This window comes from Loxodonta africana, chromosome 1 (genome assembly GCF_030014295.1).
Source record: "Loxodonta africana isolate mLoxAfr1 chromosome 1, mLoxAfr1.hap2, whole genome shotgun sequence".
Taxonomy (NCBI): domain Eukaryota; kingdom Metazoa; phylum Chordata; class Mammalia; order Proboscidea; family Elephantidae; genus Loxodonta; species Loxodonta africana.
This window is the reverse complement of record NC_087342.1, coordinates 14,120,191-14,146,041: the sequence shown is the minus strand read 5'-3', so window position 1 is coordinate 14,146,041 and position 25,851 is coordinate 14,120,191. Positions and strand designations below refer to the sequence as shown.

Genomic DNA, 25,851 nt, shown 5'->3' with positions numbered 1-25,851 from the left:
GGCACCTGGCCTTTTGGTGGCTGCCACTCACAGCAGAATGACAGCACCATTTTTTTCCAGTTATATTAACTTAATAGCAGTTATGTTATTTAAAAGTGTTCCAAATTCAGTCCACAAAAATGAGAGGGAGTAAAGTTAAATAGTGTATTTTAAGTAATAAATTCATAAACATGTTATAAAGTGTTAAATTTGCACATTTATAAGACTATTGGACATAGTCTACAACATTGTTAGCAAAATAAGATTAATAAAATGAAATATGATTTGAAAAAAACTAAACATGAAGAGAAAATAATGGTGAAAAGTGGACACTGAAATGGTGTTTAACTTTTTCGAGGAGTGTAGTCTTAGAAAGCAAAATGGGTCAATGAGGTTATCGTTGAGTTCCAAGTGCTTCCTTTGTGTGTGTGAACAAAATCTTCTAGCTGCTGAAAGAGCTTTTCTTAGCTACACTAATGGGGGACAGAAATGATGGGGATGTGGGAAGAAGTCTACTCATCTCTTCCCTGGACTTCTTTGTCAAATGCCTCTGCTCTTGTTTGACAGCTTTGAGGGGAGACACTTGCATGGTGTCCGTGGGGCACAGGGAGGGCTGGTGCAGAGCAGTGGCTCCACCATCCTCAGGGTCTTCGTGGAGAGGGGGATTCTGAGCAGAGGCTCTGGGTCAGTTTCAAAACAGGGTCATATTCTACTTGCTCAAAAAGTGTATATATATATATATATATATATATATATAATTTTATTGTTTTATTACCCTAACTTTTATTGGCAAGTTAAGCCTGCAGAAGAGTTGAAAGCATAAACCCATTGCCATCGAGTCGATCCAACTCACAGGAGCCCTATAGAACAGAGTAGGATTTCCAAGGAGCGGCTGGTGGATTCAAACTGCTGACCTGTTGGTTAGCCCCTGAGCTCTTATCCAGTGCGCCACCAGGGCTTTGAAAGCATAGTACAAAGAAAGCCCATATACATCCACGTACTCACTCATTTGCTCCATCCTACTGCATACACGAGATGGTTTCAGAATTACAGCGCTGAATTTGTCGTTCTGTAAAGTTCAAGGTATTTTTGCAGTTCTTTTTGTCCTTACATTGTTTTTGTAATAGTAACTGCTTTGTTCGGTGTTTTCTTCTTCTCTTGAGGATTCTGGAGGTAAAGAAGAACATTTTCGGAAAGAGCAGACCTTTGTTCTATTCAAAATTCTAATGTATTACTAACTCTCTGGGTATGTTGGAAGCCATAAATGATTCAGATTTTTGATTTTTAAGAAAAATATAGCAGTAATTCATCAACAAAGACTCTAGTATATCAGTTCTCAAAATTAGCACATTAAACTGAAATGTCGGATTACTAGAAACCGATGTTGTGATCATTAATGTCCTCAGGAGGCATTTCTTTCTGGCTTGAGTGTCAGGAATTGGGCTTTCTCAGAACAAGTTGGCTTGTTTAGTCCACGGGCATGGAGCTTTGTGGACTTGATCAGTTTGCATTTTGCATCGGCTGCTGGAAAGCGTAGACAAGCCAGTCGGGGGTCTGCTTTAGCTAACCTGTAGCCAACATTTCTGGTTTTATGTAATGTTCCCATTCTTATTTTTCTTTCACCCTTTTTTCACCTATGTTTGATTGGTATTCTTCTCCTGGTATGTAATTTTTGGACCAAGCCTGGGGATTGAGTGGTAGAAGCTATCCATAGGTAGATAAGTAGCCAGGCAGCTGGCGGTCTGGAGCCCTGTCTGGCAGCTCTCTTCATCCATACTCGGGAATGTCTGCATTGGAGGCCGTGACTTTGGGAACTAGAAGCCATTCAGAGAGCTCAGTCTGGTCAGTGGACATTACAGCCTGGTTATAGCATTTGGCTTGATAAGACCAAAGAGAGTGATCACGGAGGGAAGACTTGAGGACTGGCAGCATGGCTAACTGATTGAGTGGCCCCGAGGGACTTATTTTGGAGGTTCTCCTGCGTCTGTAGTCCTACCTCTCACACCCAAGAAGCAGTTGAGCAACAATGAGGCTTAGTAAGAGCCAATGTGAGAGTGACATTTATGTAATTGGAGGCGTGTCCTGGGGTTGGAGACAGGGCAGAAAACATCCAGAGCACGTCAGCTGGAGCCAGATGCGTTAGGGCAGCATTCAGCTGGGAGATAGGAGGGAGGGCTCTTCGGGTGGGAAAAGAGCACAGCAAAGGCTCAGAGGCAGGATTACTCAGTGTTACCTCGGGTGACGAATGGACAGGGTAGAGCAGAAGTGCTGGGAAGGGATAGCAAGCCTGTGTGGAAGGGTGGTGCTGCTTCCCAGAGCTCGCTCATCGAGTGTCCCCTGCCCTAGCGGAGGCCCAGAGTGGGGGACTACTTGGAGTGAGAAGAGACTAAGAGCAGGAAGATGGGTTAGAAAATAGGTTCTAAGAATGAGAAGCGTGGGCTGCTGAGAGAAAGGGAGGAGGGAGGAAGAAGAAAATGGCGAGTTCTGGTATGCTGAGTCTGAGGTGATGGTGAAAACGTAAATGCTACCGCAAGAGAAAGAGATGATTAAGAAAATTGGATTATGCAAGAGGTCATGGGAGCCCAAGAAGAGGGCAGCTGAGTCATGGAGATGGACTTGCAGCAGCTGAGCACTGACGAGGTGAAAACAGGAGCAGTGAGCATTGGACTTAGCAAGCATGTTAAAAAAAAAAATTAATTTTGTTGTTGTTTTGAGAATATACACAGCAAAACATACACCAATTCGACAATTTTTACATGTACAATTCAGTGACATTGATTACACTTGTCGAGTTGTGCAACCATTCTCATCCTGCTTCCTTGAGTTGTTCCTCCTCCAGTAACAAACTCACTGCTCCCGAGGTTCCTATCTAATCTTTCTAGTTGCTGTTGTCAATTTGATCCCATATAGTATAGATCTTAAAAGAGCATAAAGCCCAAAGCAGACCTTCTTTATTTGTTAAGGTAAGGTATTGTTTGGTTTTAAGAAGACTTCAGGGGATATTTTTGGTTTAAGCTTTATAGATTATCTCAGGGAAATAGTTTCAGGGGGTTATTGAGCTTCCATGGCTCCAGAAAGTCTTGAGTCCATGAGAATCTGAAATTCTGTTCTGCGTCTTAGTGAGCATTGATAGGACAGAAGCAGGAGACTGTAGGGTTAGGCATGGCCTCAAGCCTGGAGACCCTGATTGTTTGCAGGAGCCAGAGGGAGAAACTCCAGTGTCGATGGAGGGGTGATAGAGCCAGCCAGGTGAGAGTTGGTCTTGACCCTGATGCACGTGGCTGACTTCTGTCCCCTGCAGGGCTCAACATCGGCCCTGTGGTGGCTGGGGTGATCGGGGCTCGCAAGCCTCAGTACGACATCTGGGGCAATACGGTGAATGTGGCCAGCCGCATGGACAGCACCGGTGTGCCTGACCGCATCCAGGTGAGTGCAGGAGTGTCGTCACCACCTCACCCACACGAGGGGCCTCTAATGCTAAGAGGGTGTCAGGGCAGGCCACCACGGTTCCCAGTCAGAATTTCTGCAGCAGATTCGAGGGTGGTAGGGCAGTTGGCAATAATGTCTTGGAAGCTTAGAGAACACATTTGTGTTCCAGGCCTTCAGTACCTTGGACAGATCCTCAGCCTGGTGCAAAAGCCCTCTAACTGGGCAAGACAAAGAATTGTGGGGGAGGGGAGCCTGGCTACTGATCTCAAGCCTGGAGTGCTATTGGAGAGCCTCAGCCCTTGTCCCAACCCAAGCACCTGAAGGACACAGACACCTGCAGCGATCAGGGTCTTAACCCAACGGAGCCCCCCGCACTCAGGGGCCTGGTTCAAGGGGCTCTTTTCCGGGTGAGCCAGACCAGGCTGCTGGTCCCTGGGACAGTGCCTCCAGCAGCCCCAGCAGCAAAGATGCCTGGCCAGAGACCCAGAGACCTTGCTCTTCTCTCCATCCTTTCCGGCTGATGCTTGTGATTTCCAGGCTTGCCGCTCTTCAGCCACTTTTTTCCTCAGGCCTTCCTTGCTTTTTTTTTTTTGTGCCAGTCTGGCAATGGACAGGGCCTGGGGCTAGGCTCTAGTCCTGTGCTCCCCACATGTCCCCACCTTCCCTGTGAGGCCGTGGGATGGTCACATAGCTTCCCTGCCTTCACTTTTCCCCAAGTGCTAACTATGCTGTTTTTAAGGCCCTCTGTCCAAACTAAAACTTTACAAATTATTCTGACTCATAGCGACCCCACAGGACAGAGTAAACTGCCCCATAGGGTTTCCAAGGAGCACCTGGTGGATTCAAACTGCCGACCTTTTGGTTATCAGCTGTAGCTCTTAACCACTGCTTCACTGCGGTTTCCTGTTCACACTGACAGTGTTTAAATGTCCCTTAACTTCTCTCCCCTGGGGCACCTCTGCACAAAGGGGCCTGATCCCAAGCATGGCCCTGGTTAGGCCGACCTAGGCTGGCTGCCTTGTGGGTGCTGTGGGGGGTGCCTTTCCCACCTCTGTCCCTGTGCAGGAGAAGGGTGGCAAGATGGAAACTGAGGGTCCTGAGGAAAGATGGGAGAGAGAGGGGTGTGCTTGGATTCCCAATCCCGCCCATGAATTCAGCCTTGGACAGCTGCAAGGGACCTGTTAGCACCCCGCAATAACCCAGCACCTCATATTTGCCCAGGGTGTCACCATGCACAAAACACAGCTCAGAGCCAGGCCCCCTCACAGTAGCTCACTACAATTCCCACTCCTCTTCCTCCCTGGCCCCTGATGCAGGCAGCATCAGGGCATGTATCAGGGGTGTGGGGGGGAGGTGACTGGGGCAGGGGGAGCCCTGACTGTGCTCAGAAATGATTCCTGGATTCTCTTGTGAGGTGTCTGTCTGTCTTGCTTCTCTCCTTTAGCCTGCAAGAACCAAAACTCGTTGCCTTTGAGTCGATTCTGACTCACAGAGGCCCCGTGTGTCAGAGTAGAACTGTCTGTGCTCCATAGGGTTTTCAGTGCTGATTTTTCAGAGGTAGATTGCCAGGCCTTTCTTCCGAGGTGCCTCCAGGTGGACTCAGCAGCTGAGTGTGTTAACCATTTGTACCACCCAGGGACAGAGCCACCCGTGAGTTCTAGTCTTTGTTCTAAAAGCTAAAGCAGAGACAGGCAGCATGATCTGCAATGAATCCGGGCTCTGCCATTAGCTGCATAACCTCAGGCAAGTGATTAGACTGGCCAAGCCAGAGAATAACCACAGCGCTTCTCCCTTAGAAAGAGAAGGTGAGTGAAGCAGTGGCTCCCAAAACTTAAAAAAAGAAAAAAAGAACTTTTTTTTTTTTTTTTACCCAAAACTTACCTGTGATGAAATGCCAGTTGTAAAAAATACTTCGAATCTGGCATGAAGGGATCGTTTTGTAAAATACTCTGATTCCTACTTGTGTGTTGTGGCATGTCAGATTGCCGTAACGGTTTCTAAGCCCATACTGTAAATTTCTGTACCTGTCTTATTGTGGGCTGGTGACAGACAGCGCATAGCCTGTGTCGGTCCACAGACCACACTTTGAGTAGTGCTGAAATAACACGTGAGGTGCTTGTCACAGTGCCTGGCATAGCTGTCATCATTCTCCTTTCTAACTAGCGCTTCCATAGATGAGGGGCTGTCAGACCCTAGAAGCCCCCGAAGTGAAGGGGCTGCTCTCCAACCCAGTGTCAAGGGCAATGGCAGGGTTGAGCTGTCAGAGGGCGGCTCCACCCTGAGCGCAGATCCACGGCTCAGGTCACCTGTGGTCCATCCTCTCTCCTCTTTTACCTCCTTAGGTCACCACAGACATGTACCAGGTGCTGGCTGCCAACACATACCAGCTGGAGTGCCGGGGTGTGGTCAAGGTCAAGGGCAAAGGCGAGATGATGACCTACTTCCTCAATGGAGGGCCCCCGCTCAGTTAGCAGATGCCAGCAATGGTGCCAGGCAGCCTGGCCTCCAGAGAAACAGAAACGGCCTCTTTGTGTGCCGGGCGGACAGGTGGGATGCCTGCGTGCCAGCCCATGTGGCCACGCTGGTGAGATTTTCCACTTTGACTCCAGAAGCAGCTGCTGCCCTTGCCGATGGGCAGCAGCCTCCGTCACAGGCCCCGGATGCCAACGTCCTGCAAGCACCAAGCTGACCAAAGATGTTTCCCTCTGTAGAAGACTCTGCTAGGCCTGGGGCTGACTCTTGAGTTTTCTAACGGGTGCTGCTGCATGGTGGGAAGGAGCCGCTGGAGCATTTCTTGGTGTGGTGCAGTCCAGCACCCAGGAATGGGCTGAGGGCAGGGCCTAAGCCCCAGAAGGGTGGGTAGGCAGCACAGCTCTGGCCTGGGGGTACCTCAGGGCCGAGGGGTCTGCTTTTCTGAGTGAGTCTTTACAATTCAGGCAGAGGCCGAGAGCCATGCTCCATGCTGTCTTTGGAAAGACTGTAGCCCTGGTCACAGTCCTCCACACTTCGCATGCACAGCGTCCCTTTGAGGGAAGCGGAACGAATTGCAAGGGGGAGGCAAGAGCAGAGTAGTGGTTCTGAGAAAAAGAAAATATTTATTAAATCAAACAAGTGGTCTGTGCCCTTCTTTAGACTATGCTAGTTGTATGCGTGTAAGAGACACACAAGCCAACGAGGAACACTTCAGCAGGATGCCACTGGGGGTGGGGTGGGGACCCCAACTTGTCTTTTTTGTATTTTTTATTTTGTATTATTGAAAACCTTGGAGATCTAACAGATATACCAAATTCTATATTTTGTAAATTCTCTATATTAGAAAACAGCTGTGCACAGCGGGGCATTTGCTCGTTTGTACTGTATGTATGTGGGTGTACGTGCTGGCGTATGAGTGCGTGTGTTTATGAGTGCGTGTGTTTATGCCGTGAACTGGTCTCACCCAGGACGCCTGCTTCCCTCGCTTCAGACTTGGCAGTTTTCGTTTTGTCCAGGTAGAGCCAGGGCTGGGGGTGTGTCTGTCTGGGGTTCCTGCACATTCAGATTAAATAGGAAGATGCAGAGACACATCGCCCCATCTCTCTCTCTAACACACACACACACACACACACACACCACTTCCTATAAGTAAAATGCAAAATGGAACGAGAAGAGAAAACCAAATAGTTTCTTTCCCATCTCAGGCAACCAAGGGAAGCAGCCCCAACCTGTGCAGGCGGTATGGCCACCTGCACCTGTCACTCCCTGGAAGTGTCAGGTGTTTGCTGCCTAGAGAGAGGCAGCTCCTGCCCACTGGAGAGTCCAGGGATGCTCCGGACCCTTTGCTGGGCGGGTGGGCTCTGGCGGAAGCCTAGCTCTGCCAGCTTTCTCAGTTGGCCGAGATGCAGGTGGCTGTCTCTGGAAATGATCCCTCAGCCCCGGGGATGCAACATGCACCTGAGGGCTCAGAGACCGCGGAGGCCTTGGCTTCCGCCTGCCAGCCAGGCCAAAGGAATGAATGGTAGAGCCCAGCTTCACAGTCCATGGGCCAAAGCCAGCAGACATTTTGTTTAGTCTAATGTTCCTGTTTTGGAGAGGGAGCAGTTAAAAACACCGTGAAAATGAAATCTATTTTTTCTAAGACGTGAGGGAGGCACTTGGAAAATGATATACTAACATAGAGGTCTATCCAAGCAAAACCCCTGGGGCCTGTGCCAGGTCTTCTCATTGCTTCTCAGGGCACAGTTATTCTCACCTCCAACAAGAGCTTGAGGAGGTGAGGTGGCAGCTACGTGGCAGCTGCTGAGACGTTACTTCGATGCCCACCTCCCACTCTCACGGCGCACTAACGCCACACTCCCCTCCCACACACCACCTCCCACCCAGCTTGAACACGGCTCTGAGAAGCAATGCATACAAACCGGAAACTGCCAAGCTGAGGCCGTCCGTGCTTCCGCGGCTCATCCTTTGAGTTCCTCTGCATCCCTTGCGAGGGGCTGGCTTTTCTCTGAGTGTTGCCGTCCAGTTCCCTGCCTTTCATATCCGCCAGTGGTGTTGGCTTTGCCTTTTGCTTCCAGCCTGAGTACAGGGTGTGTGCCGAGTTCATCCGTGTTCCCCGTTGGTCATCCCAGCAGTGACTGTTGACAGTGTGCAGTGCTAGTTCTTCATTCCCTCTAAGGGGTGTGCACTCTTTTTATTCCTGCTCTTGCAAAAATGGATACGATTATGATTTCCCATGGAAATTGAAAAGTCTATTTAAATAATTTAACTATTAAACACTTTCACTGGTCATGTGTCCTGATTTGATTTGTGGCATGGGCCGGGGGGCCTGGTCCAAGCCCTAAGAACAGTGCTCACCTTTGGCGAGGTGCTGGAAAGGAGCCCCAGAGGGAGACAGAGTGCCGAGCACACAGTCATCCAGACCACACGGGGGCACTGTCCCATCTGTGCTGTCTGCAGGGAGAGGCTTTCTATCCTTTAAAAAAACGAGTCTTTGAGGCTCTGGCCCCCAGATTTCCCATCCTAGCGTGCTGTGTTTGTGGCAATCACAGACACTTTGGCAGAGATTTAGACCAACTTCATTACCAGCGCAATGATGAGACGGTTGGGTGGAGTCTTGTCTATTTTATCAGCTGAGAATCCTACACCCCAAGCCCATTCAGAGGATAACCAAACCAAACCAAACCCAGTGCCGTCGAGTCGATTCCGACTCATAGCGACCCTTTAGGACAGAGTAGAACTGCTCCACCGAGCTTCCAAGGAGCACCTGGCGGATTCGAACTGCTGACCCTTTGGTTAGCAGCCATAGCACTTAACCACTACACCACCAGAGTTTCCATTCAGAGGATAGTAGGTGGCTAACCAAGTGGTAACCAAGATAGTAGATTGCTAATCTGCTTCACTAGTATTCCATGCCATACCCCTTCAGTTGACATGAGTTTGCTGCGTGCCTAGTATGTACAAGGTGCCATGCTGCAAGGGAGCGAACATGAACTGGTTCCTCTTAGCGAGGTACGCAGGAACAGGCTGTGGGGCAGGGGCGGGGCGGGTTGGAGGACGGTTGGTAGTTTGAAAGACACCTGAAGATTCTGATAAGATCACACAACTCTCTCCTTCTAGCCTCCCCCTCTCAAAACCTGGTCTAGTGGAAGAGACAGCCAGACGCAATTTAAGCACAAAGGAGATGGGTGAAAGAGAGACATCTAAAGGACACTCTGAGGACCCAGAGCAAAACAATTTGTTTTGTCTAGATAAACTGTAAGAGGCACACCAAAGGAAGCATGTTAGTTAAGACTCTTAGGTTGCAAGTAGCAGACGCCATTAAGAGCAAACAAGATGGGTTTATTGGAAGGATACAGAGGTCTCTCAGAGACTCTAGTCAGACACCCAGATAGGTAGGAAGGCACATTTTCAGGCACCTTATTAGCAAGATTTTCCTTCTAGAACTGTGGATCCCAGATCTGGGTAATCATGAGAGCCACCACCCATTGCCATGGAGTCAATTTCAAATCACAGCGATCAGAGTCACTGAAGAACTTAAAATACACCTTCTCCGGTCCCACTCCCAGGAATCTGGCTCGGTAGAACTAGGATGGGGCTGTGCATTCATTTCCTAGGGCTGCCATAACAAAGGAGTACAAAGTGAATGGCTTTAAACAACAGAAATGGATTGTCCACAGTTCTGGAGGCTAGTAGTCCGAATTCAGGGTTTCGGCAGGGTCATGTTCTCTCCGAGGTCTCTAGGGGAGGATCTTTTCTTGTCTCTCTGTTTCTGGTAGCCCCGGACATTCCTTGGCACGTAGATGCTTCTTCACATGGCCATCTTCCCTCTGTCCCTCTCCTTCTTTTTCATAAGGATACCACTGGGATGGGATTAAAAAAAACTCAAACCTATTGCTGTTGATTCCAACTCCGAGCAACCCTATAGGACAGAGCAGAACTGCCCCATAGGGTTTCCAAGGAGTGGCTGGTGGATGTGAACTGCGGACCTTTTGGTTAGCAGCCGAACGCTTCACCACTGCACCCTCAGGGCTCCAGGCGGATTAGGATCCACCCGACTCTGGTATCACCTCCTGTTAACTGGTATTGCTAGTTGCCTTTGAGTTGATTCCAACTCATGGTGACCCCATGTGTAACATCTTCAAAAATCCTATTTTCAAACAAGGTCACGTTCACAGGTACTAAGGGTTAGAACTTCAACGCATCTTTTGGGGGGATACAATTCAATTCATAAGAGGCTGGGAATCGAAAAGCTTCCCAGATGATATTGATGATCAACCACTTTTGGAAACCACAGCTGTAGAGCTCTGCCATTTCCATACTCCCACTCCCACCCTCCAGTCTCAGTCTGCCTCAGTACAGATTCTCAAAGAGACAATCTAGCAGGTCCATCTCCCTCTGGTTCAACCACCTGTGGCTGGGCCAAGTCACATGGAAGAAGTCTAGCTGCCCAGAGCCTACACATGTGTGGGGACAGTCAGGGGTAGGGCTCAATCCTTAAAAAGGGACTAATTGGTGTTCCTAAGGAGTTCCAGAATTCCAGCAGGAGAGGTAAAACGGAACACTAGATGCACAGGAGAGTAAGTGAAAAGTCATGAGGTCCTGAGGCTGCACGGCAGTAGCTGGGAGGAGGGGAGGGGGCTAGGAAGGTAGGTGGGACTCAAACCATGAAGGGCCTAGCAATGTTGTGCTTGGGAATTTGGAAGTTACCCTGCAGGCAGTAGGTACCCCTGGAAAGATGTGACAAGCAGTACAACAATGGAGTCAAGAGAAAGTGTAACTTCCCCATAGTCTGGGTGAGAGAGAATAAGAGCTTGAATTCTGTTGCTGAGAGTGGAGCTGGGGAGCAGAGGGAGAGGCAAAGGATACATGGTAAGTTGCATGTGCAGAAAAGGAAAAGGCAGAGTCTAGAGCAATTCAACTTGTAACCTGAAACCAAGCATGGAAGGCCTTTTCAACAGAAGCAAGTGTGGGCAGGGGGTACATTGGGTTTAGTTTTGGACATTAGTTAGATATCCATGAGATATCAAGGTGGAATTGTAACATAAACAAACCAAAAAACCAAACCCAGTGCCGTCAAGTCGATTCCGACTCATAGCAACCCTATAGGACAGAGTAGAACTGCCCCACAGAGTTTCCAAGGAGCGCCTGGTGGATTTGAACTGTCAACCCTTTGGTTAGCAGCTGTAGCACTTAACCCCTATGCCACCAGGGTTTCCAAATTGTAAAACAGACAGCTAGAAAAATGGATCTGTGACTTGGGACAAAGGTATTAGGGCGGATTTGGTTCAGCTGCACAAATCAAAAACAAAGTGGTTTGTTTAAACAAGATAGTTTTTTTTTCTCTTTCTCTCACATGCACAATTATGGATTAGATTATGTTCCCCTAAAATATGTGTTGTAAATCCTAGACCTATACCTGTGGTTATAACCCGATTTGGGAATGGGTTGTCTTTGTCATGTTAATGAGACGGGATTAGTGTAGGGTGTATCTTGAGTCAATCTCTTTTGAGATTTAAAGAGATCAAACAAGCAAGCTAGCACACAGAGAGGGAGGAAGAGAGATGCCAAGCCACGTGAAGACTGCCCAGAAGCAGAGGCTCAGAAGAGACAAGGCCCTTCCTCCAGAGCCCACAGAGAAAACTTTCCCCTGGAGCCAGCACACTGAATTTGGACTTCTAGCCTCCCAAACTGTGAGAAAATAAAAATTTCTGTTTGTGAAAGCCATCCACTTGTGGTATTTCCATAACAGTAGCACTAGATAACTAAGACACACACATACATCCTTGGCTGGTGGGTGACTCACCCATCATCAGGTACCCAGACTCTCTTTATCTTGCTGCTCCATTGCCTTATGATCCAGCCAGGAAAGAGGAAGGTTCACTTCCTGCTGGAAGTTGCATAAGATACTTCAACTTATATCTCACCGGCTAACACTTAGTTGCCTGGCCACAATTAACTATATGGTGGCGGAAAATGTGGTCTTTTGGCTTGGTAACAAAATAACATTTGGCTAAAAAAAACAGGACTCATAACTAAAGAAGAGGAGGAGAATGGTTATTGGGAAGCAGTTAGCAAGTCTTTGCCATAACTAAAGATAGAAATTTAGAAGTCATCTGCAGTAGGGTGGTGGATAAGGCTATAGGAAAAAAATTATTCAGACTGAGTAACTCAATGATTATTCAGAAAGACTATGAAAAGGAAGGAGGTCAGCAGCCTGGGGCAAGCAGGGAAAGAGAAGCTGGTAAAAGACTTTCAGGAGGAGCAGTTGGAGAGGTGGCAGGACAGAGTTGGGGAAGGCAGGAGCTTTTCACCCTTTGGTGACTCGATTATTTTCTCCTTTGAATTTTTTGTTGATACCGTACGTTTCTACTAATGGAAGGCATGATGATTAAATGATCAGTTCAGAGTTTTTGTTATGATTTATGGATTTTGATACCTCTTATCTAGGATCCATATGACCCAGCAGATGCTGGGCGTAGTAAATTGATATGAGTCAATGATAAAATCTTTTTTTTTAAATTTTATTTCTTGAAAATTTGCAAAATACGAGATAAAACATGAAGGCACCTGGCAATGACTGCACATACATTTTATTCTAGTCTCCTTCTTCTTAGCCTTTTTATTATTTTCCACAAAAAAATTCAAAACATGGTACAGTGCATTCTTCCTTACTGCAGAAGCAGTACTTACAGCCTAAATAAGCCAAGGCATTTTTTATCTCAGGAACATTACCACTACAATGCTTTCTTCATTACTGCAAAAGCGGTACTTACAACCCAAATAAAGAAAACGAAAGGAATATGAATCTCAAAAAAAAAAAAAAAATTATCACTACTAAACATTCAGTACTAACAGCAACACTAGCCACTAAGAAGCAGAAATACCAGCCTTGGAATATTGCAGACCTGCTCACAGCGGTGCACTCCACCTGCTACACATGCAGGCAAGGACTGGGCCCTAAGATTGAATGGGGAGTAAGAACAACTTATAGGAGTCCGAGCCTCTTGTAAAGTACCACTGCAATGCATTATTCCTTATTGCAAAGGCATTATTTATTGTTGAGAAGCTAGAAAAGCAGTCCTGAAAGATTTCAGAGCAAAGACTCAAAGCAGAGCAGGGAGCCAGTAACACCTGGAAACAGTGAATGGCGGCAGGGAGAAAATGGCCACAATGACTGAATGAAAACTAGGCATAGCTTATTCTCACGATAAGTACATTCTTAGAACACAGCAACTGGCAAACATAGTAAGGAGGCTTATCAAACAGAAATAAAGGCAAATGTGTCAAACATTTACAAGATTCACACACCCAGGAGACATCACCTAACACAATGCTCCTTCTACACAAAAATGAGGCTCCAACTCAGGGTTCTTGAGTTTCATGCATTTCAAAAGGCTCCCACCTTGAGGCTAAAAGTGTTAAAATTGGTCTACCTCCTTCCCAAAGAACTCCAGGGGCATAAAAAGTAGTTGGGATACCATATGTCCCATGAGTCACCGAAGGGTTTTAAAGGAGGTGTTTCAAATGCTGTAGAGATAATGTTGAATGAAGACTGAAATCATTGTGATAGGCAGTTGGGAGGATACCAGTGACCTTAAAAAGAGTCAGTTCATTGGACTGAGGAGCAGGTGCCAGAGGGCAGAAGGCCGAGGAATGAAGGGATAAGAGGCAGAAACCAGGAGTCAAGGGGAGAAGAGATTGAGGTTGGAACCAGAAGAGGTCCAGGGTCAAGGGAAGGATGTTTTAAAGCAGGTGAGCCAAACATGTTTATATGCCAAGGGAAGGAAAGTTGAAAACACAGGAGAGAACACAGATAAGTGAAAGAGCCCAAGGAGCTGGGAGGGAATGGGAGCCAAGCCAGAAGTGAGCTGATTTGCCTTGGAGAGCTAACGATGATAGTTACCATTGGTTGAACACTCTCATCCAACATGGCCCTGAGTTGCTAATCCCAGAAAATGAGCTTCCTAGAGCCTGAAAAAGATGGTGAGCCCTGGTTATTACACAGCAGGATGCATTCTTGGACACTGGGATATACAATGCTCTAAAGAAGTGCTGGGCAGATTTTCACTGTTCTTTCCATGAGAGAACCACAATGACAGGGACACTCTCTGAAAACCTGCGGCTCTTGAATTTGTCTAAAACAAAACTCCACACTGAAGAGAACAAGACAGTTGATGAGGCTGGGCCATGTGGACCACGGTGAGCTCCACCCCAAAGCCCACCACCATTCAGCACAGGAAATCAGGAGAGTTGGAAGAGTGGGGTGAGGGGAAGGCAAGACAGACCAGAGGACACCATCCGCCCTCCACCTGGATGAACTTCAGGGTATAAAGAGCTTCCACATACATTTTCTCACCTGTGTGTCTCCCCAGGCCTGGGAGGCAGTGGGAGAAAGGACCAGGGCATCCTGAGTGTGCTATGATACTCAGGAACAAGAAGCTGGCAGTAGCCCAAAGGCACTTGTCCAGTCTGCCCACCTGGCTGGGCACTGATGACCTTGGCAGGAACAGAGGATTTTCACCACTCTTCAAGGTTGACAATAGATGAAATGAGATCCAATTACTATAGTATGCTTTTCTTATCCTTCCAGATTTTTTAAAAAGCCCTTTGGTGGTTTTTTCCATCTCTGTCTTGAGAGCAAAAATATGACATTTGCTGTCCGCTTGCCTATCTTTCCTTCCCACCTGCAGGGTCACTGCTTCACAAGAAGACACAGAACAAAGCCAAATGAGGGCATTGGGACAGCTGGTCTCTGAGGTCTCTTCCTCCTCTGGCATTCTCTGATGCTAAATATTTGTGCAACTCTTTATTCAATCTCCAAGTGCCAGACCACATGGACGGTGCAAGCATAAACACGATCTAATTAAGACTTTAAGATTTCAGAGCCGAAGGCACAGAGACAAATGAGGCGAAAGCATCATGCCGAGGGCGATCTGTGGGAAGATCACCTTCAAACCATAGTCAGAACCAGCCCTTGATCTGTCCTCCTCAGACACCAAACCAGCAGCAGCCGTGCATGACAGCAAGGCCAGGAGGCCTTCCCTATTCAGGACCCTGATCCGGGGGGATCGGCGTGGTGAGATCAGTCTCAGTTCAGAGAGCAGGCAGAGGGTCCAGAAAGACAGAGAAAGGGGCAAACACCAGAAGAAGGAAAGGAATCCATCTAGGGTAAAGGGTAAACTAGGCCGGCTTCCTGTCCCCAGTGGATGGCCAGCCCCGGACCTTACCTGCCCATCTGTTCCCAGTGAGCAGAGCTGAGCTGCCCCTCACTTGGGAGAGCAAGTTCATTCCCTGGGCCCCTTTTGTGGCCCATAATGTAAAGAATTCTCACCGGACTCCTCGGGGCCTCATCACTGTCTTTCGTCTCGGCCAGTTGCTAACTTACACCTGACTGCAACCTCTGAGTTGTCAGCATCTCTGATTATCCTAACTTGGACTAGTTTTTTGATTTTGCAAAGTTTGCTTCTCCATTTTGCTTTTGCCAGTTGGCTATAGTGGCACCTCCCTCCTGGTTCACATGGGAGTTTTTTTGAGCCATTTTCCCTCACATTAATCTTTTTAAAGCCATGTTGCATTTGTGCTTTTTAAAAAGTGCCTTTCAGTTCTCTCATTCCCTTATCTATGTGGTATTGTGGGTTAAGGGCTGCCGGCTGCCTACCCCACCTGGGGCCTTCCCGTCAATACGCAGGCCACACACACACACACACACACAAACACACACACACACACACACACCCCACTCATGGGGGCTATGGCAGACACAAGTGCTGGGCTCTTAAGGAGCAGTGGGCACCAGAGCAGCTGCCATCCAAGAGCTTGTGAAAGAACAGATCAGGGCGTTCACAGCGAAATGTGATGTGGCCTGATGCTAGAGACACACTGGATAAGGGAAGGTTCTCAGCTGCACCTCCCTCACCTGACAGACAGAGCTTCAGGCCCTTGGAGACTGGGCTACAGGCGAGCACAGTACAGCACTCCAGGGCGTGACACCAGCTAACTGAACCTGGTTTATTTCTTATTTCAGAAGGACTTTTTAGGCTTCACTAATGTTAAGTATGTCAAGTGTCTCATATATAGTAAGCACTTGGCAAGTGTGAATCCCAATTCCCTTCTCTGCATGCATCCCCAGCACCCTGCCCAGAAGTCTGTGCACAAGAGTCTGCCAGGCAGATATTTCAACAGGATTCTCACTTACCTGGTGATCTCTGAAAACCTATGTGCAATAATCTATTACATTTGGGTGGCACCTGCAACTTAATAAACTCTTATTACCTTTAAAGTAATAAAACCAACAAGGAAGATGACAACACGGTAGTAAATGCTTTCATAGCACTTGCTGTGTGCCAAGCTCTGTTGGCTCATCTAATCATCACAACTTTGTCAAAAGCTACAATGATCATCCCCATTTTATATGTAAGGGAACTGAGGCAGAAAGGTGAAGGGATTTGCCCAAGGTCACAGTGCTAGCAGAGGAGAGAGCCAGGGAGTCTGGCCCCAGAATCCAAACTCCTAACCACGATTCTACACTGTAAAGAGTTTACCTCCTATTTTTTAATGTTTTCAGATTTAGAGACCACTTAAAGTGGAATTCCCATCAAACTTCTTCACGTCAAAGAACTAATCTATTCTGGCCTTCAGGTGAGGAAAAGTAAATACATGTAACATGAATATCACCAACGAAGCTTTTACACGCTATCTCCGGAGTTACTCATGGGATAGTTTTACTACAAAACTAAAATCTATACCTCCTGGCTCTAAGCTGTAAGGCACACTTAAGGTTCACTTACAGCGTTTGCAGCCACTGTCCTACATTACTGCTGTCGGAATTTTCCAGGACATCCACACTGCCAGAGTTAACATTGATTTGATGTCTATTAAAAAAGTAACGTATATTACTTGTGTATATATATTCCTTATACATTTTGACATACTTGAAATATATTTTGACACATATCCCTTATATATTTTCATGTTACCTAGTTTAACAGTCCACGGTGGGTTAAGAGCATGGGTTCTGAGTAAGATAGATCTGGAGGGAATCCTGACGCCAACATTTGGGCTAGCTTGTGATTGTGGTCAAGTCATTTAACTTCTCTAGGTCCCACATGCTTCATTTTTACAAGAGCAAAAAGCCTTCTGTGAAGATGGCACACGTGGCCCAGTGCCTGTGGCGCAGCGTACATTGCCATTCCCCCCATGTGTGTGTCACCTGTTCTCACCACTGCTCCAGCGGTAAGAGCCCAGGTGTTGTCAGTCACACACACACATACATGCATGCATGCACGTACCAGCACACTTAAGAATTTTGTTTCTGGGAAGCACTGTGGCATCGAAGTTGTTGCGTGCTGTCGATTCCAACTCATAGTGACCTGGCAATAGGTCAGAGTAGAACTGCCCCACAGGGTTTCCTAGGGGCAGTTCTACTCTGTCCTCTAGGGTCACTATGAGGCGGAATCAACTCAATGGTACACAACACACAATCTTTATGGGAGCAGACTGGCAGATCTCTCTCCCGAGGAGTAGCTGGGTGGGTTCACACTGCCAACTTTCAGTTAGTGGCCGTGTGCTTAACCATTGCACCACCAGGGCTCCTTGTGGCACAGAAGATTGAGCACTAACTTTTGAATCATTTAAACGGGAATCTCAGGTTTGAACTCACATCTACTACTTAGTGTGAAGCCATACAAAGGACAAGCTTCTTGACCTGAGTCTTAGCTTCCTCAGCTGAAGACAGTGTGGGGCTCCCTCACAGGCTGTGAGAGGGCTATGTATGAGGGCCTAGCACTGGCCCACAAAAGGGGTGCAATGAGCATTATTATAAGTCTGGGCACTGGAGGAATTCAAAGTGGGAGTGCAAAATATTGTTTGTTCACGTTTGGGCAAGGTCCTTGACAACCCGGGCTCAAAGAAAATCATTGGCACAAATGGGTAAGCAACCAAGGCCGAGTTGGGGAGGGCTGCCATGACCACATGGGAAGTGAACGTGTACACCTGGTTCCTATTGCTACGTGGACCCTGAATGTGTTTTCTGCCAGGCTGCAAGGCTGTGCTGTGGGTCACAGGAAAAGCGGGCACATGGGAACCACGGGTGAGGCTGGGCTGAAAATACTGTTTGTTGCCAAGGAAACATCGGGAACAACTTGTAAGGCTAGGGTATTGATTCAGGAACTCTTTGAGAACTAAGCTTGTTCTCTCCCAGTTTCTTAAGCCTCCAATTGTGCGGAGACTTATTTATTACACACCAGCACTGCCAATGCAGAAGAAAACGTGTGCACACAGGTCAACATCACTCTTGTTAACAAGCAAGGAGGATACAAACCGCATGGTTTCAGGCATGCAGTGCTTCGATGTGATTTCATCTGCTTAATCTAGAAAGCTTGGCCACTCACGGAAGAAGCGTTACAAGAGTGGCGGCCACAGACACCACTTCCCTTTGAGAAGCTCAGTGCTCAAACAGGAGGCTGCCATCTGCCAGCATTCAAGAGCAGGTCCAGAAAACTGAAGATGACCACCTCTAACCCTAATAAATAATACCAGACGAGCTAAACGTGCAGTCTTTGGCTTTGCAGGGGTTTCTTTTATTAACTTTTAGCCAGGATGTTACCAAATTCAAACCAAAAATCAGGTTTGATTTTATTACAGCATTTTTAGGTAAAAAGACTCCATTTCCTCAAAGGTAATAAAGCAGAAAAATACTAAGAAACCTTGACCACAGACAAAGAATGTAACCCTGAAGAGTGGCCTGTAATTGTGGAAAGGCTAAATGTTCAATCTGGTCTCAGTAGAGGCTGTTCTGAAGTAATTTATCTGTTCTTTTTACCACACACTCCACTATAGGTCTGACTTCTAAGTGAAGAAAAAAAAGTCTGTCAAAATAGTAACAAGAAGAAAGGTAATGACACAGACACACACACGCGCACACGCACACGCACGTACATTCTGTTGTCCTTTGGAAACCCTAAAGCTCAGAGTGGTCGCTGAGAGATTTAGTAATCCTTTTCAAGTAAAGCCCTGGTGGCTCAGCGGTTAAGTGATACAGCGGCTAACCACAAGGTCAGCGGTTCAAGCCTACCAGCTGCTCCTTGGAAATCCTATGGGGCGGTTCTATTCCATAGGGTTGCTATGGGTCAGAATCGACCCGATGGCAACAGATCTGATTTTCTGGTTTGGAATAAAGGCCAAGCGACTGCCTTTTGGGTGGAAAGCTAACCTCAGGACGAAGCGCTTTGGAGACATGGAAGTTAATGCTTACAGGACGAATCTCTGGTCTCTATGGAGCTTTGCCAAATCGAGTCTAATGGGATTCCAGACATGGCCTAACAGAAATGGAGCTAGGCATTTCTCCAGACCAGATTCCACTGTGAAAAATACATTTAATGCAAAATAAATGCGCTAATCCAGGGACAGCACGTACGCTTTATACAAGTTATCAAACTTCAAAATTGGGTAAAGATTCTCCATGTCTCAAGGCATTTGTCTCAAATGGATTTTCAAGGTTTAACACAAGATACTTGTTTTTAGCTTAGGATAACAATTCTTACTTATGGGAGCAAAATCCCTATTAACCATATAAATAAGACCAAACAAAAAAACGACCCCCCCTCCCCCCCCCAAAAAAAACCTCAAAGCAATAACCCTGAAATAGAAACCTCTGAAAGCTAAAAATTAGTTGAGGATCCAAGGCACAGTCATAATAAGCAAATGTGAAAAAAACTACTTTGGGGGGTTTTTTTCATTTCAGTACTTTGTAAGACTCTCAAGTAAAAACATATTAACCAAATTCATCAGGAAAAAGTCTCCCCTAAGGAAGGGGTTTGCTCTTGAGTTACCCGCAGAGAAATGTGTAACTTGTTTCCCTTCTAGCCTTGGCTGCCAGGAAGCTCCAGAATCAAATTATACAGCCAATAACAGCCGCTTAATAATCCTCCCTTTCATTTTCATTGATCTTGTTTTTCTCCCCGTTCTGTTTCTATTTCATTAACGTCAATGCATATATCTTTTCTTGGTAGGCTGCTTCAATTTCTTTTGGGAAAAAGGCTGGGTATAAATATATTTCAAATGCAGGCCAAAAAAACAAGCAGATAATTGCAATTACTTTTGGGACAGAAAAGAAAGAATCTGTGCTCTCAACGCAGAGACTACCTTAATCGAAAAGCAATTATTTCGGAATTACCTAAATTAAGATGAAATATACCTACCTACATTTGATAGTAGCTGGCCTAGACTCATTGATTCTGTTGTTGTTGTTAGGTGCTGGTCCAGTCGGTTCTGACTCATAGCAACCTACGTACAACAGAATGAAACACTGCCTGGTAAGGCACCATCCTCACAGTCATTGCTATGCTTCAGCCCATCGTTGCAGCCACTGTGTCAATCTATCTCCTTGAGGGTCTTCCTTTCTTTTGCTGACCCTCTACTGATTTCAGAGGCCCCCAATTCCTTGATTTTTTTTTTTTTTAAACCAAGAATATAATCTTGGTCACCCATTCATTACTTTCCACTCTAGTGGAAAGAGCCCCAGGCTAGGAGTTGAACTGGGCTTAGGTGGATGGCCTTGGGAAAATCCATTAACATCTTTATACCCTAGCTTCCTCTCACTTAACATGAGGGCAAATACTACTTTCCGTACATTACAAGATGCATTAAAAAAAAAAAAAAAGATGACGTAAATGCAGACTTGCTTTTAGGGGTAAAAGTGCAATATAAATGCAAGATACTAATACCACACACATGAGAGTCCTAAGTGATTCTTTCTCAAGCGTCTAAGGACTTCTTTACACCCATGGCAAATTTTCTCTTTCAGATTCATAGCTTCTTTGCCAACAAAGCTATATATAAACATTCAGAGATATAGGCACCAAATAATGAAAGGAAACATTTCTATACATATTCATACCTGTTTTCACTTTTTACATTAAGATGTAGATATCCCCTTATCCAAAATAGCCGGTGAAAAAACAAGGCAAAAACAAACAACGAAGCCTTTAAAAATTGGCTAGCGAGTAGTTTTCAAGTTCTTGCTCAATGAATGGATCCAATACGAAGCATTATAACTCATCAACTCAGTGGTAAGGAGGACGCGCCTGAACCAAGCTGGCATGAGGGCTCTAATTTATCAACACACAGCAAAGTCACAATGAACCAGAATGTCCAAACTTCCTGGTTAACTGACTCTTTATTTTAAAAAACTCATTCTGTTATAACCACGGCTTTGGAAAACCTCTCAAAGCTGAATCACGTCCCTTTCCTGGCTCAGTCAGTACAAAATGCCAGACATAATTTCATGTTGTTTTCATGATTTAGAATCATGTGATGCATTATTATTATTATTTTTTGATGCATTGGGGGTATCTCTCAGGATAGACACAATTTCTGCGCAGTCCTGTTAGACGCAGAAAACTGGGGTGAATTCAAGTTTCTTATTTTAAGTAAATCCCTGATATCATAAGCTTATTGTCATCCTTCTGTCTCATTCTCCTAAAGGGAGAGTGCAGCAAAAAGGTTCTAGGTAAGCACGATTTTACAGTTCTAGATACATTCGTTACTGGTTGAGGCTTTACCCCTCCGGACTTGTACTTAATAAATATGCTCAGTAATACGAATTGCATGTCATGGAACCACTGTTTTTCTGGATGACTTCAAACTTTAGTACCTTATGAATTCCTTATTTGAAACCTTTTCTTAAAAAGAAGAAAATCAATCATGAAGATGAGGCCCTAAGCCAAGCTGGAGAGCTGTAGATCTGCTAATAGAATTAAGCTGTGCTTCTTATATTATTAATTCATAATGGTTTGAACAATCTTTATAACGTTATCAAAAAGTATGTAAGTTGTCTCAGGTACGACTAGGTGCATAACTCCTTGAAGCCGTAAAGCAGGAAGAGTTATTGAGAGAAAAGTCGCCCTCCAATTCTTGTAGCCGACAAACCACCGGTGGTACAAAGATGACTTTAGGTGGTACATGACATGGAACTAAATCACAGTGAGAACGTCATGCCGCTGACGCCTCTCTTTTTATCCTTCTGATTACCCCACAGAGAAAGCCCCGTTTTGGTGCTGGGTAACATCTTTCACTACAAGAAAGAAAGAGCCGGCCTCTCAGTATCAGAGCCTAGGCAAGCATTAAGCTAGAGTTTAATAACATTGTTTACGTTTCAATATTTTGTGGTTATGTTTTACTTATGGCAAATTGATACTAGCTTTTCACTTGTAAAAGAGATTAATTTCTTTTTATAATACTTTAAAATTTAAAAGAGAATTATTAGACAAATAATAGTTTGGCAGTACTCAGGTGATTAAAGTTTGGGAAACAACGGCTACAGTCTAACGAACGTTATTTAAAAGTGAAGTCAAAAGAAACTACAAAAGTGGTCTAGAAAGTAAGTATTTATCACTGTATTTTCAATACTTGTGATGTTCCAGCGATGAGCTCACTAGAGCCTTCTCCCCCATTAGGTTATTTCTGGAGTTGATTCAAGCAGAAATAGAAAAGGAAAATGAACCAATTCCACACCATCCTGGACCTCGTAAATTCATGGTACCATAAATGTATAAATAATCTCGTATTTAGCAAGTCATTTGTTTTAAAAATAAAACTTTCCAATTCAGTGAACCATCTTTTTATTTGGTCTCTACTAATGCCTCACAAAGGCAAAGCCACGTTGTACAGTTCCTGCTTGTCTTCAGAGCAAGGGCCACGTATATATTTTGACTGAACGCCTTCAGCAAGGACTCCGAACCACTGGCCAAGTCTTCCAGTGGCGTCTGACTGTTCCTCTACATCACGGCCCTGCAGAGAGAAGCTTCCACCTCCTCCTCCTCTGAGTGATAATCCCACAGCCCACATTCTTCTGACAGGATTTGCCTGGCAGGTCTGCCCGCTCACAGGCACGCCACGCTGATTTAAAACAAAAAGGAAGGCAGGAGAGCAAGAAAGCAGCGCTTCTTGTCTGGGGTAAGCAGTTTCTTTGTCACAGTGGCAGTTAAGATGTCCCCTGAAGCCAAGGCAATACGTCTGAGGGATGGTGTCAGACATCGTAGTCAGGAGCCTTGCCCTGGGCTTGCCTCAGCCAGATCTGTAGTGTAACGAAGGCTCCCACAGTCACGTGAAAGAAGAGTTGCCAGAGGTTGCGCAGGTCATAAAGATACATATTGCATAGACAGATTAAGCCGAAAGTCAAAAAAGATTTGACGTTCCGCCAGCCGGTGTAGTAGACAAGTAAATAACACTGTTCAAAACATAAAAATGAAAGATTAGGGTTACAGGACAGAAATAGATGCTCCTAGTATTGAATTACAGGGGCCCAGAGTAAAATATGAGAGTGGAATAGGGATTTTTCATCTAGGGATAAGATAATATAACCCAGAAAGGACATTCGGTAGTTATGAAAGTGCCACAGCTTGAAAGGGAAATAGATCTCCCCTTTTATGTTTTTCATTTTTCAAAGCAAAAAGTATTTTGTATTAGATTTAAGATGGATTAAACCAAAAACCAAATGATACCCACTGCCGTCGAGTCGATTCTGATTCATAGCGACCCTACAGGGCACAGTAGGACTGCCCCATGGGGTTTCCAAGGAGCAGTTGGTGGATTTGAACTGCCGACCTTATGCCACCAAGGCTCCATAATTGGATTACTCCTTTGCAAACAGACTGAACAAATTTTCCAAGGTGTCAGACAACTAAGAAACATTCCCAGTGTCTGAAGGGTTTCAGCTCTCATTCTCACCCCAAAAAGTATAAAAAGCTCACACAAGCTATTCGGTAAAATGGATTCTTACATAGCCTGAGTCTGAATAGCAATAAAATCAACAAATACTGATCCCCCGCATTGAGTGCAAGGAACTGTGCTAGGTACAGGATCTGAGTGAGAATTCATTCAAGGAACACTGATGGAGGGTCAGCTACAAGTCTGGCATTGCTCTTTAGTTGTGAGTAAAACAGATAAAGCCCTTGCTCTCACGGAGCTTGCTTACATTCTGGGGGGGGGGGGAGGTGGGGAATTATAAACATATTTTAATATATCATATCGAATAAACGTATTTTAATATATAATATCAAATATACATCCTGAAAAAGATAAAGCAGAAAAGGAGACAGCATGATGTGGTTAGTGCTATTTTACAAGAATCCTGGCATTCATCCTTCCCTGCTTTATTTTTTTCCATATTATACACACTTTCAAAATATGCTTATTTTGTTTGTCATCTGCATCCATTGAGAGTCTAAGCTTCACGAAAGGAAGCTGATTCATTTCTCTCTCCAGTGCCCAGACCAGTGCCTGGCACATAATAAGTACTCCTTAAAAAACTGTTGAATGAATGAACATTTTCAAGAGGAAGTCTCAGATTCACAACAATGATAAGTATAGGAATTACGTGTGATCACAAAGTCTTAAGAAGTGCAGGTCTCCACGTGGACTTGTATCCAGACTTCAGAACAGGAAGGACATCAGGTATCTGCGACAATGCAGAGTGAACATGGACGTGTTCTGCCGACCTGTTTAGTCTTACATAAATCAGAACTCTGCTATTTAAAAAGGAGACTGATACTCAAGAGAAAGGAACTAGATGCACTATTTTATAGGTGATTTTCATCGTGGAATAAAAAGGTTGGCAATAATTTGAAATAAGAAAAAAATGAACTTTCTCTTATGAAATAATCTTAGACTAAGAGAAAAGCTGCAAAAATCATCCAGAGAAGAGTCTGTATACCCTTCACTCTGTGTCCCCCAGTGTTAACCTCTTACAGAGCCACAGTACACTCACTGAACCCAGAAAATCAACATTAGTATGATACTATGAACTCATCTACAGACTTTATTTGAATTTTGGCAGTTGAACCACTAGAGTCCAGGGTCCAATCCCGGATTCCATATGGCATGCAGTTTTCATGTCACTGCCAATCTGTAAGAGTTCTCTGTCTTTCATGACCTTGACACTCTTGAAGACTACTGGTTGGCTATTCTGTAGAATGTCCCTCAAGGTGGGCTTGTCTGACATCTTCTCATGACTAAATTGAGTACATACAACTTTTGGCCAGAATACCACACAGGTGATGTATGATAAGTCTTATTACTGGTGATGCTAACTTTGATTGCTTGGTTAAGGTAGCATCTGCTCGGTTTTTCTACTATACACCTAGTATTTTTCCCTTTGTAATTAGTAAGTATCTTGTAGAGCGATATTTCGAGACTATGTAAACATCCTATCTCTTCATACTTTTGCCCACTAATTTCAGCACCCATTGGTGACTCCTGCCTGCAACAGTTATTGGTATGCTGTTAGCCTAGTGGTGATTTTCTACTTCCATCATCACATCTACATTTATTAATTGGAATTCTACTATAAAGAAGACCTAGTTTTGCTGGTATTTGTAAAAACAGCATTTAACTTGTGGTTTGTAAGGGCTTTTAAAAGTAACGGCCTCTACCTCACAGATTACTTATTAATCACAAGAAGGAAAAAATGCCTTTGCAAAAGAGAGATCTGGCAGACACCACCTTAACCAAATAATCAAACTTATTACATGCTTCCTGACTGATATAATAAGAGAGCTACAACATACTATACTACATAACTTTCTTTACAAAAAATTAAACCTGAATCTAATCACGAAAAACAGACAAATCCAGACTGTGGACTCAATAAGGTCAGGTACCTACCTCCCTTAAAAAATAAAAAAAAAGTCAAAGTAATGAAAGGCTAAATAAAACAAAACAGAACAAAAACAAAAAGACTAAGAGATTCTCATAAACTGAAAGATATACAAAGACCAAATGCAACGTATGATCCTGAACAGAATCCTGGATCAGGGGAAAAACATCTAAAAGAACATGCTGGAGACAGCTGAAGTAACCTGAATATGGATCGTATATTAGATAATATTACAGTCAGCCCTCCGTATCCATGGGTTCTGCATCCATGGATTCAACCAACCACAGATCGAAAATATTCAGGGGAAAAAAAAA

General features: G+C 45.1%; 2 protein-coding genes and 1 long non-coding RNA gene across 6 annotated transcripts in view; 1 reads left to right on the top strand and 2 right to left on the bottom strand.

The window, feature by feature from the left end:
- The window catches only part of ADCY5 (adenylate cyclase 5), a 177,349-nt gene extending 171,470 nt beyond the window's left edge, over nt 1–5,879 (top strand). The window contains exons 20-21 of the mRNA XM_003412959.4: nt 3,281–3,405; nt 5,751–5,879. Of these exons, the coding sequence (XP_003413007.2) occupies nt 3,281–3,405; nt 5,751–5,879 (254 nt within the window). The remainder of the gene's footprint in view (nt 1–3,280; nt 3,406–5,750) is intronic.
- Nucleotides 819–8,244, bottom strand: LOC135232444 (uncharacterized). Its single transcript, XR_010323035.1, has 3 exons — nt 7,803–8,244; nt 5,290–6,485; nt 819–1,146 (listed from the first exon to the last, which is right to left on the bottom strand). It is a non-coding gene; the product is annotated as an uncharacterized LOC135232444 (long non-coding RNA).
- Nucleotides 8,245–22,485: 14,241 nt separating this feature from the next.
- The window catches only part of SEC22A (SEC22 homolog A, vesicle trafficking protein), a 65,990-nt gene continuing 62,624 nt past the window's right edge, over nt 22,486–25,851 (bottom strand). For all 4 annotated transcript variants that reach the window (XM_010592910.3, XM_064291334.1, XM_010592909.3 and 1 more), the window contains exon 7: nt 22,486–23,110. In XM_010592910.3, coding sequence (XP_010591212.2) covers nt 22,910–23,110 — 201 coding nt within the window. In that variant the 3' untranslated portion in view covers nt 22,486–22,909. The remainder of the gene's footprint in view (nt 23,111–25,851) is intronic.